At 39.7% G+C, this 17,914-nt stretch overlaps 1 protein-coding gene and 1 long non-coding RNA gene across 18 annotated transcripts in view; one reads left to right on the top strand and one right to left on the bottom strand.

Annotated features, from left to right (window-relative positions):
• The window catches only part of LOC102161909, an 87,632-nt gene extending 80,389 nt beyond the window's left edge, over nt 1–7,243 (bottom strand). For 6 of the 16 annotated variants that reach the window (XR_002344990.1, XR_002345003.1, XR_002344988.1 and 3 more), the window contains exon 1: nt 6,963–7,242. This is a non-coding gene — a long non-coding RNA (uncharacterized LOC102161909). Of the gene's footprint in view, nt 1–6,092; nt 6,250–6,962 lie in introns of those variants that run through there. The other 10 variants (XR_002345007.1, XR_001302231.2, XR_001302230.2 and 7 more) reach the window with 4 other exon arrangements.
• On the top strand, nt 6,288–17,348 carry DUT (deoxyuridine triphosphatase). 2 transcript variants are annotated; one of them, XM_003353371.4, is made up of 7 exons: nt 6,288–6,426; nt 7,461–7,599; nt 9,305–9,396; nt 11,026–11,070; nt 16,003–16,077; nt 16,223–16,293; nt 17,223–17,348. In XM_003353371.4, the coding sequence occupies exons 1-7, from the start codon at nt 6,402–6,404 to the stop codon at nt 17,277–17,279; spliced, it is 504 nt and encodes a 167-aa protein (XP_003353419.1). In that variant the 5' UTR covers nt 6,288–6,401; the 3' UTR covers nt 17,280–17,348. The 2 variants fall into 2 exon arrangements, with proteins under 2 accessions (XP_003353419.1, XP_003353418.2); XM_003353370.3 differs by lacking the exon at nt 6,288–6,426 and adding an exon at nt 6,724–6,932.

Here is a 17,914-nt window from a genome sequence, read left to right as displayed (position 1 = left end):
TTGGCTTACCCAAGAAACAAGCAGAATATTTGCCTGGTCTGCAAATATTCTTAGTAAAATTAACCTACAAATTTATTGCTAAGAACAAAGGCCTTGGACTTGTCTCTATATTTAAGGTAATAGAGTCGCTATCAAAACAATCCAGAGTACAGTGATTTTTGATAAAGTTTGTAATATTGATTAAATGTGAAGGAAGTCTTTCCAGCAAGTCTTGACCCCACCAGATTTTCCAGAAATAAATTCCCTAAAGCAGTGGTCCTTAGCCAAGTGTGAGCAGCAAGACTCACCCTGGAGATCCCAAGTAGTCAGCTAGTAGTGGGGTTTGGACATGTGCATTCGACCAAGCTTCTTATGTATACCCTGCTTTTAAGCCATCTGCTTTTATTTTCTTCCTGAAAATTTGATGATGCTTTAAAATGAAATAGCAGTAGTCCTTCTCTGGGCTATAATTACAGAAATTTCACCTTCTGGTACTCTTACCCACAATGGCATAATTCAGAGTCAGTCTTGCATGATTATGTTAATTAAGAGACTAAATGCATTAGTGAGAACTATAGTTGTGAATTTGTATATTAACTATTCTGATCTCCTTGAACTTTTGTGGCAGTAATTTGTTAGTCCAAAGTAGTTTTGTAGCAACGAGCTTGTTTTGTTAACTATCTGCTAGTTTCTTACTTGTTTTTTTAATTGCTCCCCCCCCATTTAGTGTCCATCATGGGAGATATTTATATGCTTAAGATTCATGTGTTGCTTGGATGAAAGTGAAAGGCTGCATATATATATCTGATCTTTGTGTTCTTTGCAAGAGCCTGGTGGGAACAGTCTCGTGGGTTTTACAAGCTAGATGTTAGTGTTTTCAAACTGGGCTATAGATACTCCTAGGGAAACAAAAGATATTCCAGGAAGTATCTTGATGGCATTCCGAACCAAGCAATATTTATTTATTTATTTATGCTTTTTAGGGCTGCATCCTTGGCATAAGGAAGTTCCCAGGCTAGGGCTCGAACCAAATCACATCTGCTCACGGATCACAGCAACGCAAGATCCTTAACCCACCAAGCAAGGCCAGGGATTGATCTGGTGTCCTTATGGATTCTAGTCAGGTTCCTTAACCCTTGAGCCACAAAGGGAACTCCCTAGACCAAACAATTTTAAAAGAAGGAACTTCTAGATTGTTATACCTATGTACTTTTTACTAAAATTGATCTGCCTATATACTAGTTCTTTTCCATCTCCCTTATTCCAATTGCCCTTTTACAAAAGTAGGCATGTGCCTCACTCATCTTCAGGTTTACTCTTAAGCTTATCCTTCATATAAAAAAACCCTGGGCTTGAAACGAAGAACTTCTAAATTTTGGTGCCAGAACCCAAAGTATAGCTTCTGGGTTCCTTTTTGGCTTGCACACATTTCTAGAAGAGTTGAATGGTGGCATGGTAAATGAACTATTATGGCCCGTGTTGGAATGCTCTGAATTCAGCGACAGAATTGTGCATTTGGGAGAGTTTATGATAGTTTTCCATTAACATTCTCACCTCTACCATTCCTGAATGATTGTCAAAGAGTGCACTACACCTGAGGAAGAGTTCAAGAGTCTGGTTCAAACTGACAAAAACTGAGAAAATTCATCTACAGGAGAACCTCTTGATAGGAAGTTTGAGCAAAAGGACAGCAATCTGAGATGGAGGTTTGAGATGCAGAAAGAAAAGCAAAAAAGTCATAAAAGTCTGGGTAAACAATTTTTTTAAATAACTATAAAAAGCAGTAATATAATGCTTATTGGGATTCAGCGAAAAGATACATTTAAAGTACTAGACAATAATAGTATATATGACAAAAGAAGAATTAATGGAGTTAAAGCATTCCAAGGTCCTTGTATTACCCAGGAGAAAGATAATAATTTTGTTTTAGATCTTTGATATTGATGAATTAAGCATGATGTTTTAATTTATCTAAAACAACAGAATTAGAGAGTAAACTTCTAAATTAGGAGAAGTGAAATAATAAAGTAATTAAGTTAATTTAAATTAAATTAATAATATAATAAAATTTAAAAAGAAGCAAGAAGGGTTAAAAAGAAACAGAACATCTGAAAGAAACCCAAATTAAAGTAGATTTAAATTCATTATGGAGCTTACATGCTAGTGGAGGACTCATATAAGTGAAATGAATAAATATGTACATAATTTCATGTACATTGTGCTATGAAGAAAAATCAAACAGTGTAAAGCATGAAGTGGTGCTTAGGAGAAGACTATTTTTAGGTAAGAGATGATCTGAGAGAAAGAGGAAGAAATACTCTAAGATTCTTCATCTTGTGCAAGAGAAAAGGTCAAAAAGAGAAAAGAAGACAGAAAAGAGACTATGAGAGAGCAGGTGAGGTGGAAAGAAAACCAGAGTGTGTCCTGGTAAAGAGGTGTGTCAACAAGGAGGGTATGATCAACCATGAAAATAAGAATGCCTGGTTAATTTTCTACACACATCTTTCCCTGTGTGAAAGACCTGGATAACATAGACAGCAGCAGGCTCAGTATTAAGAAGAGTTGTTACAGTCTCACTAGGCAAATATAAACTCAGAGAGGGGCTAAGTGCTAGCACTCTGAAGCCAGACTACCTAAGGTGAATCTGGCTCCATCTCTTTCTGGTTTTTAAGCTGTGTGATCTTGGGCAAATCATTTAAACTTTCTGTTCTTTGGTTTTCCCATCTGTAATGGGAATAATAGCACTTGTTTTTCTCTGGCTGCAGTGATTAAATGAATTAATATTTATAAAGCACTTAGAAGGAGCTCCTGCTGTGACACAGTGGGTTAAGGACCTGGCATTGCCAAGCTGTGGTATAAGTCACAGCTACAGCCTGGATTTGATGGCTGGCACAGGAACTTCCATATGCTGGGGTGTGGCACCAAAAAAAAAAGCACTTAGAATATACCTGGCTTAAAGTAATCACCATGTATGTTCTTGTTAAAAAGAGAAAAATCCCTAAAATGGCAGATAGGAAGGATGAACTTGTGTGTTAACTATGGACTTGCATTCTCAGTAGGTTCATGTTGGCACAAGCCTTAATTAATTATCAGCATGACTGATAGGATAATTATGTTCTTAAAAATATATATCCAGAAAATAAATTATTGCTGGAACATATCCTAATTCTTCTTTACTGTGGGCCCTTGAATTTAAGGTATTTTCATATCAAATTCTATTTCACTTGTCATAATGCTTCTATTAAATGCTTAATGGTTCAGATCCCTAACCTGTTACTCTTTTCCAGTTGGATAATGCCTTTTTCTCTTTTCAATCTAAAATAAACTCAGGTGAAAACTGACAATAATTCCCCTTTCAGTATCTATAGTAACAGAAGAAACAGCTAAATACTTTCTTGGTGCTAGGTATTATAAGGAGCTAAAAAAATCATTTTTGTGTAAAACACTGAAGTGCTTTGAAGGATTCATAAAAGTCTATGACTCTTACTCATGTGAAAGATAAAATGCATGTATTCTGATAATTACACAATGGGAATATGTGGCTAATGAATAACATGGTAAGTGTTATAAAAATAAGCAACCAGAGCTCACAACTGGTTGTAAAGAAGTTTCATGAATCAAGAAAGATTTCTGTTTGGGTCTGGGTAAAGGGAGTCATTAGTTTAGGATATGCAAGGACTCAAACTATCTTTAATGTGAACTTCCTTAGGAAATTACTGGAAACCATACTTCAGCAAAATGAAGACATAAAACTAAGAGGAAGATACTAGATCCATAAAACCACTACTCCAATATAAGAGAGAGGCAAAGGGGAGTCCCAGGATGACAGCCATTCAGCAGGACTAGAGAGTCAATTGCCCAGACTGGAGCAAGAGAATAGAGAAGTGAGCAAGGAGAAAATGGAACTGAAAAGGGATTTTAAATCTCAGTGGTTCATTTGATGTGACAGATGTTTGAGGTATGGGATTCCCCAGGAACATTTGGAAAGAACAAGCAATGGGTGTTCCAGCAATATACTACCATCAATAAATACAAATGGGAAAACAAGGTAATTATTAACATGAGAGGACAAGTGTAAAAAAAGGAAATAATCGTATTACTTTTGCAGCAGTCAATACTTACTGGTCATGATAAACACTAGCTACTGACTTATAAATAAAACTGTTACAAAACTATTGGCAGAATGGGGTGGAAAGGCAGTTAAGAGACTTGATCCTCAACTACTCTAATTCAGAAGATAATTTCTAAGCCATTAAAAAATAGCAACATCTGGAGTTCCCGTCGTGGTGCAGCAGAAATGAATCTGACTGGGGCCCTGAGGTTGCGGGTTTGATGCCTGGCCTCACTCAATGGGTTAAGGATCTGTCGTTGCCATGAGCTGTGGTGTAGGTCCCAGACGTGGCCCGGATCTGGCATTGCTGTGGCTCTGGTATAGGCCAGTGGCAACAGCTCCAATTAGACTCCTAGCCTGGGAACCTCCATATTCCGTGGGTGCGGCCCTCAAAAGACAAAAAAAAAAAAAAAAGAATAGCAACATATAGTTTAGAAACTGGGAGAAAAATGCTAATAAAAAGCCAAATGGAAGTATTGTCATTGAGGAGTGAGATTTGGGAGAGGGTGTCTGTGGAGGGGTTGGGAAGGGACTGATGTTTTTCATTGTGGGCCTTGAAAATGCATTTTATGGGGGAAAAAAAAACCTTTGATTAAAAACTAAAGGAATGGAGTTCCCATCATGGTGCAGCGGAAACAAATCTGACTGGGGGCCATGAGGTTGTGGGTTCGATACCTGGCCTCGCTCAGTGGGTTAAGGATTCTGCATTTCCGTGAGCTGTGGTGTAGGTTGCAGACATGGCTCGGATCTGGCATTGCTGCAGCTGTGGTGTAGGCCAGCAGAAACAGCTCTGATTAGGCCCCTAGCCTAGGAACCTCCTACTGCCACAGGTGTGGCCCTAAAAAAAGACAAACAAAACAAAATTAAAGGAATGTACTGAAAAATCAGAACACTATGAGAAGTGATCATATGCAGGGTTCTGATGGAATAGGCAATGAGATTCCTTATCATTCATTCATATAACAAATAGTTATCAAGTAACATTCTGAGCCAGCCATTGTGCTGGGCTCCAGGAATACATTTGATCCCTGCCCTCACAGACCTTATGTCTACTAGAGTAAATAGACAACAAACATGAAAAAAAAAAATGTGTAAAAGAAATACAGATTGTAGTAATAAGTGTTGCAAATAGAAAAACAAAAAACAAAAAACAGAAAAAAAAAAATTGCTCTGATAGAAAATGGTGATGAGGGGCAGACTGTGCAGCTACTTAAGTTTGTCAGGAAGGCCTTCCTGAGATGAGTGAGACTGGAAACACATGGAGCATAAACTGCAAAAGGATGTGTAGATTCCCAGGCAGGAAAGTCTGGTAGGTCTAGAAATTGTTAGCACCCACTGGGCCAGCAGTACCAAAGGTGAGCCAGATGATGACTGCAGAGGAGATTGAAGAAGAGGGCCCAGATCATGCTGCTACAGGAATAAATTTGGGGAGTCCTCAGGGTACAAATATTTAATGCCATGGGAGAAGATTGTAAATAGAATATAACCTATAACTTAAGAGAATTCGAACATTTAAGGAGAGACTAAAAAGGTGGGGCCCGTAAGGAAAGGCACAGCAAGGTAGTTTGAAAACTTGTGCAACAATACCCTAATTTTTTTTTTTAAATGGGGGCACCCACAACATATGCAAATTCCCAGGCTAGGGACTGAATCAAAACTGCAGCTTTAATCCACTGTGGCTGAACGACTGGCCCAGGATGGAACCCATGCCTCTGCAGGACCCTAGCCAGTTGCAATTGGATTCTTAATCCACTGTGGCTGAACGACTGGCCCAGGATGGAACCCATGCCTCTGCAGGACTCCAGTCAGTTGCAGTCGGATTCTTAACACACTGTGCTACAGCGGGAACTCCCACCCTACCATTTCATGTCATTTTCTAAAACTGCCCCATAGTTTGTATTTCTTTTAACAAAATGCATTACAACTGTGTTTTGAGATTTTAGCGTCAGTTCCAGAAATGAGTGAAGATACCCGTACTCTAGAAAAATCAATTTACAATTACCTGAAAAGTTATTTACCCAACCCCATTTTAAGTTATAGCAGTGTGGCCCAGGATCTTTGTGCGAATCACAGAATCACAGCCACGGGGTCCTCCCCTGAGCTCCTGCGGGGTCATCCGAGAGTGCTAGGGTTTCAAGTGAGAGGTCCCCTCTGAGACTGAACAACACACCATCTTGCACTTTCAGAGGAAGGAAATCAGACACACTGCCTTGCCCACCACCTAGGGCGCAGCACTGAGCACAGACCGTCTCCCGCATCGTGATGCGGTCACGATATTTTGGACGCTCCCGAGATTAAAACCTGGAGAGTCATGGCTGCGGGAGGCAACGCCCCAGGTAAATTGACAAAATGCGGGGTCTGGGGCTCAGAAATGTGGAAAAGGAGAGTCGAGAGAAGGAGAGAGAGGCAGTCGGAGGCGGCAGCGAGATTCAGGACGCCGAGTGCGCCGTTTTCTGGGAAGACCTGGGCCTACGCCTGCCCGAGGGCTGTCGAAGCGCCGCCTCCGTGCACCCCTCGTCAGACCGCACGGTTACTGCTTCCGAGGTCATCTGACTGAGACGCGGCTTTTGGGGGCAGACCCGCCGTGCGCCGGCAGGAGCGGAGCCAACTCTCCGCCCAAATCCCAGGCAAATGACTTCCCTGTGCCTTCGCCCAATGCTCGGCTACCATTTCCTTCCGTCTTGGCCTCGCTTGGTGTTTAACCGCGCGCGCACCACAAGGCCGGGGGCTGAGGCGGCCGGGCTCTCCGGGCCAGCCTCTCCCCTGGACCCCGCCCCGCCGGGAGTTCTGCAGCTCCCGCTGTCCAGCACCCGCAGTCTCAGCCGAGGTTGCCGCGGCGCCAGTAATGTCCGGGCCCAGTCTGGAAGGATACGTTTTCCAAGGCGTAGCGGGGGTTGGGAGCCTGGCCAGCGACCCCCGCGCCCGCCCGGGCCGCAGACGAGGCGGGACCAAATAGCGCTCCGGATTTCCGCGGTGGGGGAAGTGGGAGGGCGCGCAACCCCAGTGGTGCGAGAGCGAACCATTCGAGTCCCCCCTTGGAGGAGGGGAGGGGTTTTCTATTGGGGGATGGGGGTGAGGCCGCCGAAGCTGCAGCTTACGTTGAATTCATGCATTGAGTTTGGAGAGCTTTAATAGGTTCAGTATTTTTCTTTCCCAAATCTCTTTTCCAAGAAGGATTTCTAGCCCCAAATTTGAGGCCAGCCTCCCTTTTTAAGCAGAACTGTGGGCTCGTCCGGAGGGGGGAATAGGGCGGGGCGGGAAGTTGTTGGCGGGAAATTTAGAATTTGTGTGCGGGGCTCATCCTGCTCTGTCTTGTTCCCCCTGCTCCCTCTTGTGCTCACGTTCTCCCCTGCCATGCCCTGCTCTCAAGAGACACAAGTCATCTCCCCCAGCAAGCGGGCCCGGCCTGCGGAGGAAAGCCGCAAGCGACTCCGCTTTGCCCGGCTCTCAGAGCACGCCACTGCCCCAACCAAAGGGTCTGAGCGCGCCGCGGGATATGACCTGTATAGGTGAGTGGGAACCCCGACCGCCCTTCCCCCACCCTCTCCTAGACCCCTGCGGCCGAAGGAGTGAGAGGTCCGCTTTCTATCATCTCTACCCCTCGCAGAGAGTTCCTAATGCCCAAGTTACAGAGCTCTCAGGTTAGTTTACAGGCCGGCCCTCTGCTCAAAGCTTGAAACAGTCACTTAAAAGTATGGAAACAAACGCTTTTTGCATTATGTAGGGCCGCACCTGCCACATACGGATATTCCCAGGCTAGGGGTCTGATCTGAGCTGCAGCTACTGGCCTACACCATAGCTCACTGCAACCTCGGATTCTTAACCCACTGAGCGAGGCCAGAGATCAAACCCGCCTCCTCATGGATACTAGTCGGGTTCGTTTCTGCTTAGCTGCAACCAGAACTCCCCATGTGCTATTTTATTTAACCCTCACAACAATCCTGAAATAGATGAGCGAGCCTTTTTACTGATGTGGAAGTTTGCGAAGAGGTGAATTGACTGCCTTTGGGCTTGAACATAGTAAAATTTATGACCTTGAATTCAGTGCTTTTTTCCCTGTTGACCACTGTCCCCAGTTCTTAGAACCATTAAGGTAGGTGAACAGTGATATTGTGGGAAGGGGGTGTTTATTACATGACTAACTTCCAAGGCTTAGGATTTATTTTAAAGCATTCCGAGTAATTCTAATGTGAGAACCCCTAGTCTTCAGTTCTAAGTCCAGGAGAAGGGGAGAAAGAGTATGTGATGGTATCGGGAGAAAAGAAAGAAAAAAGTTAGATTGTAGACTGTTGGACTGTTGTAGCTAAAAGGGATATAGTTTAGTCCCCTAATTTTAATGAATAAAAGTAGAGTGGTGTAGATTTGACTACACCATACCTAGCACTGTTGCAAGTGTTAGGAGAGACTTGATAAGCATCCTCCTAATAAACACATGCGACTTTCTATATACAGAAATAGACATGGAAATAACTGACCTCTTCAATACATTAGATTTTCAGCTGTTTCAAGACAAAATTCCAGTGAAAGAAGTAAAAATAGCACTGCTTTACCAGTCATAATTAAGGGCTCCAAGGTAACTTCCAGCTCTGCTTATTGTAAAATCTCTTAAATTCCTATCAAGAAGTGAGCTATAGTAAAGCAAAGTAGCAGCATTTGGTGGGTGTACCTTAGAGAATCAGTTCCTCAGTAGTGTCCATCTCCAGATCCTATTCACAGAGGTCAGCCCTCTCTCCCTCTCAGCCAGTGAAGTTCATGGCTATCACCTGGTAAGACTGATAAACTTGTAAACTACCAAGACCTGAACAGATGCAACACAGCTGTACCCCTTCCTCCCTGTGCTTATGTCATCCATCCATTTTCTCCTTTCCTTCTGCATGTTTCCTTTTTTCCCTTAGAGGATTGTTATGAGAATAAAATGAGTTATACAAAGCAATTAGAGCTGTGCCTGACAATAGTAAGAGCTTAATAAATGTTAGCTATTATTAGCAATTATCTAACCTTTTTTGGTTCTTCCTCTTTTCATAACATGTTAGTAAAGCATATACCTATTAAAAGCCTGCTTTTTAGCCCACTCCTGCTAAACAGTTATCTCAGTTTGCTAACAAAATTTTGTTCTGAGGAGAATACATTTACATGTTGTCATCTCTTTCACCAAGAAAAATGCACAGAGAATTGCTATATCTAAATACCAGTTATTTTTCTATATCTTCCTAGTGCCTACGATTACACAGTACTGCCGATGGAGAAAGCCATTGTGAAAACCGACATTCAGATAGCTCTTCCTTCTGGGTGCTATGGGCGAGTAGGTAAGAGATACAAGATACAGGTAAACTATTAGTGAGGCTCTTCTTTTGTGATGTGTTCTTTCATCTTAGTTTCACTTGGGGTATAAATGAGGAAGGGATATTGTTCCGCCTGTGTCCTAAAATAAACACATGCCAACTGTGATGGCAGTTGCAGCCATTTGAAAACTGTCCTTTACATGCCTGCTTTTGCTTTTATTTCTTTGCTCTTCCCCACCCCCCGAATTCCTTATTTAAGCTTTTAGGAGGTTCACATTGGCCCAGGAGGTTGTTCTCACAACTGCTCACTGAGAAAAACTGAAAATAGAGGTGATTTTTAACTTGAGCTTTTCCAGTCTTACCACAAACTCCCCCTTCAAGGATCAGATTGCATATGAAGTCAGATTTCTTTGTGAAGACAGTGATGAGAATAACCAATATTTATTTTTCTAAGAAAAAGAATCAGGCTTACTTAGGATAATGGTACGTGGTATCCATCTCATCCTAAGTATGAGAATAAAGTTTCTAACCCCTGAGTATCTCAGGCCCCTAGCCTTTCCCCCTGTGGGTACCCTCCCATGGGGTGTGCAGGGTAAAAGTTGATCTTCAGTGCATTAGAGGGAGACACCTCTCGGTTGGGGAAGGGGGACAAAGTGCAATGCAAGCCAACAGGTTCGACTTTTCTGCAGTCAGTCAGTTGTCACTGTAGGGAGAGTTTAAAACATCTTTTCAAGAGCATAATTACTTGCTGACTAACATAAGGGTGAACATAAATGAGCAGATGGAACTGTGATCCCCAGGGGAGATTTTACTAGTCTGAGAACTGCTAATAGTTCATCCTTTAAAAGAAAAATGAGATGATCTCTTTGTCTCTTTTTGGCAGCATTGACTGCATTTTTAGTGTATTTTGAGTTGGGCGGGGAGGGGGGATTAGGAGATGGGGTGAAATAGCAGTGAAGGCAGGAAGAGTGTAGCATTTATTAACAAAATGCCTGATTTAAGTTATTCTGGAAGAAAATACTAGAAGTTAGGGTCATTAATGATAGGCTTGATGCTCAAGTCAGCAAGAATAAGATATAAACTTAGCTTCCTACTCTGGTTCATTTGTTTCACACAGATGCATATTTTGGCATCTGAATTAATGAGTAGGAGTCCCCAGTTCTAGGCTAAGCTCTGCTACTCTTTGGTTGGGTTTATTGCCTCTCTCTCATTCTGCCTTCTTCCCATCCACATTGCAAAGTGGTCAGATCTCCAATCTTAAAAGTCCTCTTCCTCAGCCCTGTGCCCCTGCCAGCTACCATCCTACCTTTGAGGCCAGACTTCTGGACAGAGTTGTCTGTGACCGTCCCCTCTTGCTCACCTCTCAGTTCATTCCAGCAGTCCATGGCTCTACTGCCATCGATCCTCATTTGCCTATAGACATGCTGGAGCAGTTTAAGTTTGTTTTGATTGAAACCTTGTCAGAATTTTCTAAACTATGCTTTTCTACTTTGATAATACACAATAATAAATACATTCTTTAATTCAGAAGCATTTGTTAAGGTTAAGATAGGATAGCACAGGAGATGAGTGACATGCTTAAATGTTGTTCATTATATCCAATATTGCCTTTTCCCTCTTAAAATAGTCAATTTCTCCTTTTTGTTTTTGTAGCTCCACGTTCTGGCTTGGCTGCAAAACACTTCATAGATGTAGGAGGTAATATATTTACATTTTTATTCTGTAAATATTTGCAAGAGTTTACATTGTTTTTGCTTAAGAGGTGGTACTCAAGTGACAAATTTTATTTTTATCATCAAGAAAAGAAAATGACTTTTGTTGTGTTTTGCTTTTTAGAAATTTCTATCTCTGAAGCAACAATTATGATGGAGTTTCACATGCTATTTCAATATGTATAATTTTTTAATGACCATTATGTGAAATGCATGTTATTTTAGTAATAAGCTAGACACTATCTGGCAGATAGAATTTTTTCTTGGTTTAGTGATAATCTGCACTTTGTCCAAAAATGACTTTACTCATAGAAGAAAGTTTGTTATCATAAGGGAAAGGAAAGCTTTTATGTCATTATTTAAGCAGTTGTAATGAGTGCTTCACTAACAAGACATTTGGCTCTTGGATAAGTGAGTATGCTAAATTCTCCACCTCCTGCCCTTTTTACAAAACTCCTTTTTAAGACTAGGAAACTGGCTTAGACATGAGTCCAAGTTGACACATTAAAAACTGGAAGCTGGAGTTCCTGTGTGGCTCAGTGGTAACGAATCCGACTAGTATCCGTGAGGACATGAGTTCAATCCCTGGCTTTCCTCAGTGGGTTAAGGATCAGGTGTTGCCATGAGCTGTGGTTTAGGTCACAGATACAGCTCAGATCCCACATTGCTGTGGCTGTAGTGTAGACCTTCAGTAGCTGCGATTCAACCCCTAGTCTGAGAACCCCCATATGCTGAGGGTACAGCCCTAAAAAGACAAAAAAACAAACAAAAAAACTGGAACCCATCCATATGATTCCAATACCCTTGTTCTTTCCACTGCAGTTAAATGCTGTTGGTCACCCTCCTCTGTCCCTCCACCAACAGAGCATGTCCTACATCAGCTCACTGTGGCCTGCTCAGCAGGCTGAGGCCTTTCTCTGGGCTCTTTCCCCATGGTGCCACTAGGTGGTGCTGTGGGGCAAGGCAGGAGCCCAGAAGTGATTCTTAGGGACTGAAGAGCAGCTGAGTGATCCAGCAGGGATGGGCAGCCTGCTGGAGTTGAGGATTGTCTGGGCTCAGTTGTATCTGACTTTCAATACTTGTACAAGGTCAAGTATCATCACTTAGGATTATAACTTTTTAAGTACATTTCAAAGAGTTGTGAAAGGAAGCTGGACTTTGGAATAACAACTGAACTTGGGTCCCAGCTTTGTTACTAACTAGCTAGTTATTACTTAACTTTTCTGATCCTCAATTTCATCATCTATAAAATGAAAACTGTGCTTGCCCCTGACTGATGGGAGGATTGGATGATAATTATCTAAAGCATTTAACATTGCTTGGCAGTTTGCTGTCCTCTGGGGACTTCTCAGATTTTTTTACATGGAAACTCTATTTCCCCAACTTTGTTACTAATTTTTGCTCTATTTAAAACAACCCTTAAAAAAAATCATGTAAAAGAAATGGAAAGTTAGTTTGCCTGGTGGTTGGTGTGGTATTATTCATACAATCACATTGTGGTGTGTTCTTGGATGCAGAGTATCTTAAAAATGTCTCTTAGGCACAAGTTTATCATCATTGGCCACCGTTTTTATTTCAGAAGAGGGATGTTGTTAGAAATCTCAGGCTGTAAATAAGGGTCAAAGGGAAATGTTGAATATGCAGGATTCTGTTCAGAATTCACATCTGGTAGGTGTGGATCATTTTCACTAAAGACGGTTTCCAACAAATGACGTGCCAAAGTCTTGACACAGTAAAACCTTTGCCTGAAGTCAGTTAATCACGCTGCCAGTTCCAATGCATGATTTTTCCAGTGATAACTTCAAAATACTGTCTGCTTTCTCATGAAGAGAAATATCCCTGATGTTTCTATCCCTTATGTAGAAAAGGAGTAAGTCTTTGGTTTTTCTTGAAAGTCAGTTTGCCTTTACTAATAAGGAATAAATGAACTTGAAACTCCTGGATTTTTTTAATACTGTTGGCATTCATGCTTAAAAAAAAAGTATTAATTAACCCCCTCTTTTTTTTCCCCATACATTTTAATTGACTTTAAATGGTTTCATTTCTTTAGTTAAGGACTTTTCACATTTCTGTGTGCCCAGCATAAAATCTAAATAGATCACCTGACTTTCCAACAGTCCAAGACACACAGCCAGAAATGTGATAGAACTGCTTTACAGATAATATACCAAAGGCTTTTACAAAAAGGGAGTGTTTTCATATTACAGAAGATACCATAAACAAATACTTGCAGGTCATATGAAAAATGGTTAAATAAACAAATAAAAAAAAAAGACTATCAAATATAGAATAGGATATTAAAATGTTCAACAAACACAGAGGAAAAAAGTTCAACCTCCGTATTTATCAGGGAAATGCAGATAAAGCCATGAGATACCATTTTTTACTGACCATATTGGTGAGAGTTTAAAAGCTTGCTACTACCTGGTACTGCCAAGGACTTAAGAAATGGGCATTCTTAAATGTTGCTGATATAAGCTTGAATTGCTACAACCTTTTTTTGCAAAATTATCTAGCAATATTCTTTAAAATTTAAAATGTACACACTCTTCAGTCCAGGGAAGTGCTCTTCTTTGAAACTATTTGATGAGAATAAAAAGCAATAATACACAAGAATGTATATAAGGGGCTGCTTTGTTTATTTTAGCAAAATGTGAAGACAACCTGAATGTCTGATGATACCTAAGGAAAGAGTTACGTAGACATTACGGTCCTGTATTTCCATATGTTGGATCTAAAAGAATGACTGAAGATGTAGAGTATTAATCTCAAAGGGTATCTGTGATATTTTACGTGGAAAAAATAATGTGTAAAATCTATTAGTGTAACATTGGCTGCCTAAGGGAGGGTCGGGGAACATTAGCTTTTACTTCATATGTATTAGTACTATTTGGGTTATCTAAATTTTTTCTAGTAAAGTGGAAACGAGTTCAGGGGTGATTCCACGTCATCTTTACCTGACACATTCTAGGTAAATGAGTGCTGGCCTGTTGTTCAACACACTCCCTTGGCAATGCCAAGGCTTCCCGTGTGTGTGCATTTGTTCTGGCCTGGGAGGCATGGAATGACCTGCTGCTGAGGGGTTTCTTCATTAACTCTGATCTAAGTTGTTCCTGAAGTCGAAACTTTCTGCAAAGAAGTAATATAGAAAACAGCTGATCCCATCTTTTTATCAATTCTTTCAATACTAAGGACTAATTTAATGATCAACTGCAAGTGGGGAAAGACTCCAGACTTCAATATTCTTTGAATTGGTCAAAGTTTTATTGCTGTAGAACTGGAAAAGAAGAAACTGTTTCCTTCAGTCTAGATATGATATGAACCACTTTCAGCTACTTTTATACTCACTCTTCTCACTGTTAAAATGTGTCTATCTTTAATTCAGACTCTTAAAACTGTTGTGTCAGGAACCTTTTAAGAAGTGCTTAAGTTCAAGTTAACTTATCCCTAGTAATTCATTCATAAAGCACAGGGGTTCATTTAAACTTTTACTATAATCCACTGGAAAAATCTAAAATGTTGGTTTTTCTGAGTATCCTTCCCTGTGGTGGAACTTTTTAAACATTTTGCTTCCCCCCCCCATATGAGAGAATTGAAAGAGAATGCTTAGCCTTGTTCTAAAAAAGAAAAATAAAAATGTTCTTCAGTTGACCTTCAAACAATTATGAGTCTGGCCAACCAGCATTAGTACCCACTGAATTAAAATCCTGATTCTTTTTTTCTAGATAAGAGTTTTTTATTTATTTATTTATTTATTTATTTATTTTTTTAAGAGTTGAGGTGTTAAGAAGATGATGTAAGACATGACATGGAACTACATTTAATTAGATTCACATGAATCCTACCCAGCATTTTACTGACTGAGGGCAAAGAATTAACATGTATAAAAGGAAATTGACATGTAGGGGGGAATGGGAGGATGAAAGGGGTGACTGCTAATAGGTGGTTTCTCTTTGGGGAATAAAAATGTTCTAAAATTGATTTGTGGTCATGTTTGCACAACTCCGGATACACTGAAAACCATTGAATTGTGAATTATATCTCAATATGGAAAAAGGAAATGAGAAGGCCTGGTGCAGCTGTATTATCTGTGCTTGTGTTTATGGAATGTTTTGGATTCTTGGCTGAAAGATAAATGCTAACAGGTTTGGTATATGTACTTCTCTGGGCCAGGATAAGACCCTGGCTCAAGTTTCTCCCCTGCAAAGATTTGCTGCCCTCATGTTTATAGTATCAAACAAATACTAATTGCACAGAATTCTATGTAAGAGTATACTCATTGTTAAACTTACATGCTAATATCTTCTGAGAGGTCATGTCTAAGAAAGGATGGTGGCTCAAATTAAGGAGAGGAAGAATGTGAACTGAATGGTCCAGCTCCACTTTCATTCTCAAAATGGAATGTTCTGATATTTGCTAGACTGCTCCTTACCAATTTGGACTTATTCCAGTGTGGACCTTCAGGCTTTTTGACATTTTTATTTATGACTCAGTCTTATTTCAATCTGGTATTAGCGGGAAGCTGCTACTAGGAAAAAACCTTTAAAACCCAAATCATAATTTTCTCCTAGGCTTCCTGGCAGGTGTGCTGCAGATAAACAGTAAGATTGGAAAGAGCAATTCAGGATGATTCATCTGAGATGCTAAATGCCTATTCCCAGTTAAGAGTAAAAAATGGTCACCATTTGTAAGGATGGGAGGTTAGAAAACTAGGACCACTTAATAATTTCTTCTTCTTTGTGTTTTAGTATAATAATTATAATTTCTTAGTTTTGAGGCTTTACATAGTATCAGCAAGATTCACATGTTTGTTGTAAGTATAAAAATCCCAGCAATGTAAGAAGGATTTTGAGGTAATCATATATCCTTAGTGTTTTGGTATCATAAACAAGGTTAATGTTATTTTCCTTTTCTCCAGCTGGTGTCATAGATGAAGATTATAGAGGAAATGTTGGTGTTGTACTATTTAATTTTGGCAAAGAAAAGTTTGAAGGTATGTTAACTACACTCAGTCACATAAGTGCAGTGTGTTTTCTGAACTAAATATACTAACTCCTCTAATTGTATTGTACAAGGCAGGGTATAGAGAATGTATCAATAAATATCAGTAATTGTTTTGTTTTTTTTTTCCTTTGAAGTCAAAAAGGGTGATCGAATCGCACAGCTCATTTGTGAACGGATTTTTTACCCAGAAATAGAGGAAGTTCAAGTAAGTATCATAAAAACGGAGTAGGGAATAAATGATGTAACCTCTTCAAGTGAAGGAAAAATAAAATTTTAAGGATTTACTATGCTATTTATAACAAAATACAGATCTTCCTCAGCTTAACAATGGGGTTACATCCCAATATTCCATCGTAAGGTAAAAATATCCTCAGCTGAAACTGCATTCAATACACCCAACCTACTGAACATTATAGATTAGCCTAGCCTACCTTAAATGTGCTCAGAAGACTTACATTAGTCTACAGTTGGACAAATCATCTAACACAAAGCCTATTTTATAATAAAGTTGAATATCTCATGTAATTTATTGAATACTACACTGAAAGTGAAAAATAGAATGCATATGTGAGTATGGAATTGTTGTGAGTGCATCAGTGGTTTACACTAGTGATGGCATGACTCACTGGCCACTGCAGCTCTGCCCTGCCCAGTATCACAAGAGGACCATACCAAATATCACTCACTTAGGAAAAGGTCAAAATTCAAAATGTGAAGCAGTTTTTACCAAGTGCATATTGCTTTTGCACCATCATAATGTCAAAAAATCATAGGTTAAACCATCCTATGTCAGGGACGATCTGTAGTAGAATTGTATGGCTAGTCCTATTTTAAGCAAAGTTGAAATCTTAGTTTTAGGATTTCTTAAAATGTTGTCCATAGCTATTATATAGCATTACTTTGAATGCTAAACCATTTAAATAAACTGTTAAATTCTGTTATTCTCTTAGTTTTTTTGGAAATTATTCAGTATTTTAATTTATGAAACTTTTAAAAAATTTAATTTTCTTTCTCTAGTCTCCTTTTTGAGAAAATTGGTAGCACAGAGCAAAAGTCTTACAAATTAAGAGCTGAAGAGAACTGAAAGAGGATCTGAAATTAACTCTATGGCTCACTACCTTTATGTCTTTTTAGGTTTTGGATGACACCAAAAGGGGTTCAGGAGGTTTTGGTTCCACTGGAACGAATTAAAATTTACGCCAAGAACAGAAAATGAGAAAATGTACTTTTTCCTTTAAAATAAAAACTTTGCTTCAAGTGTTTTGGTGTTTTGCACTTCTGTAAACTTAATAGTTTTGGCCTCAAAATATTTTGTTCTCTTATGGTCAAGGAAAGGGTACTTCTGTTGGGATCACATAGAAGCTTACCTTACCGAGTTTTTCTGCATTTGATTGTTATATAAATCTGACCTCTTTTTTTTTTAATTAAATGCACATCAATTACAGATCCCCCCAAAAAACCCTGTATTATTTAATTCACTATGTATTGCTCCTTCAGTAACTTAGTTGTTTTATAAATAATAAGCAATGCCTTTCATTCAATAAATTTAAATTCTTTCATAGATTCAAATTATTGCATAAACTGAACTAAAAGGCAATAAAAAGAAGGTAAAGTTATTTCTGATTGTTCCCTTCTCTTTAGTTGTCTGAAAAACGTTTTTTTTTTTTTTTTAATTTTTATTTACTTATTTTTTTTAGGGCCACACCTGCAGGAAAAGGAGGTTCCCAAGGCTAGGGGTCAAATCGGAGCTGTAGTTGCCAGCCTATGCCACAGCCACACCAGATCTAAGCCATGTCTGTGACCCACACCACAGCTCATGGCAACGC

Source organism: Sus scrofa, chromosome 1, assembly GCF_000003025.6.
Source record: "Sus scrofa isolate TJ Tabasco breed Duroc chromosome 1, Sscrofa11.1, whole genome shotgun sequence".
Taxonomy (NCBI): Eukaryota; Metazoa; Chordata; class Mammalia; order Artiodactyla; family Suidae; genus Sus; species Sus scrofa.
This window is presented reverse-complemented; position numbering and strand designations above follow the sequence as displayed.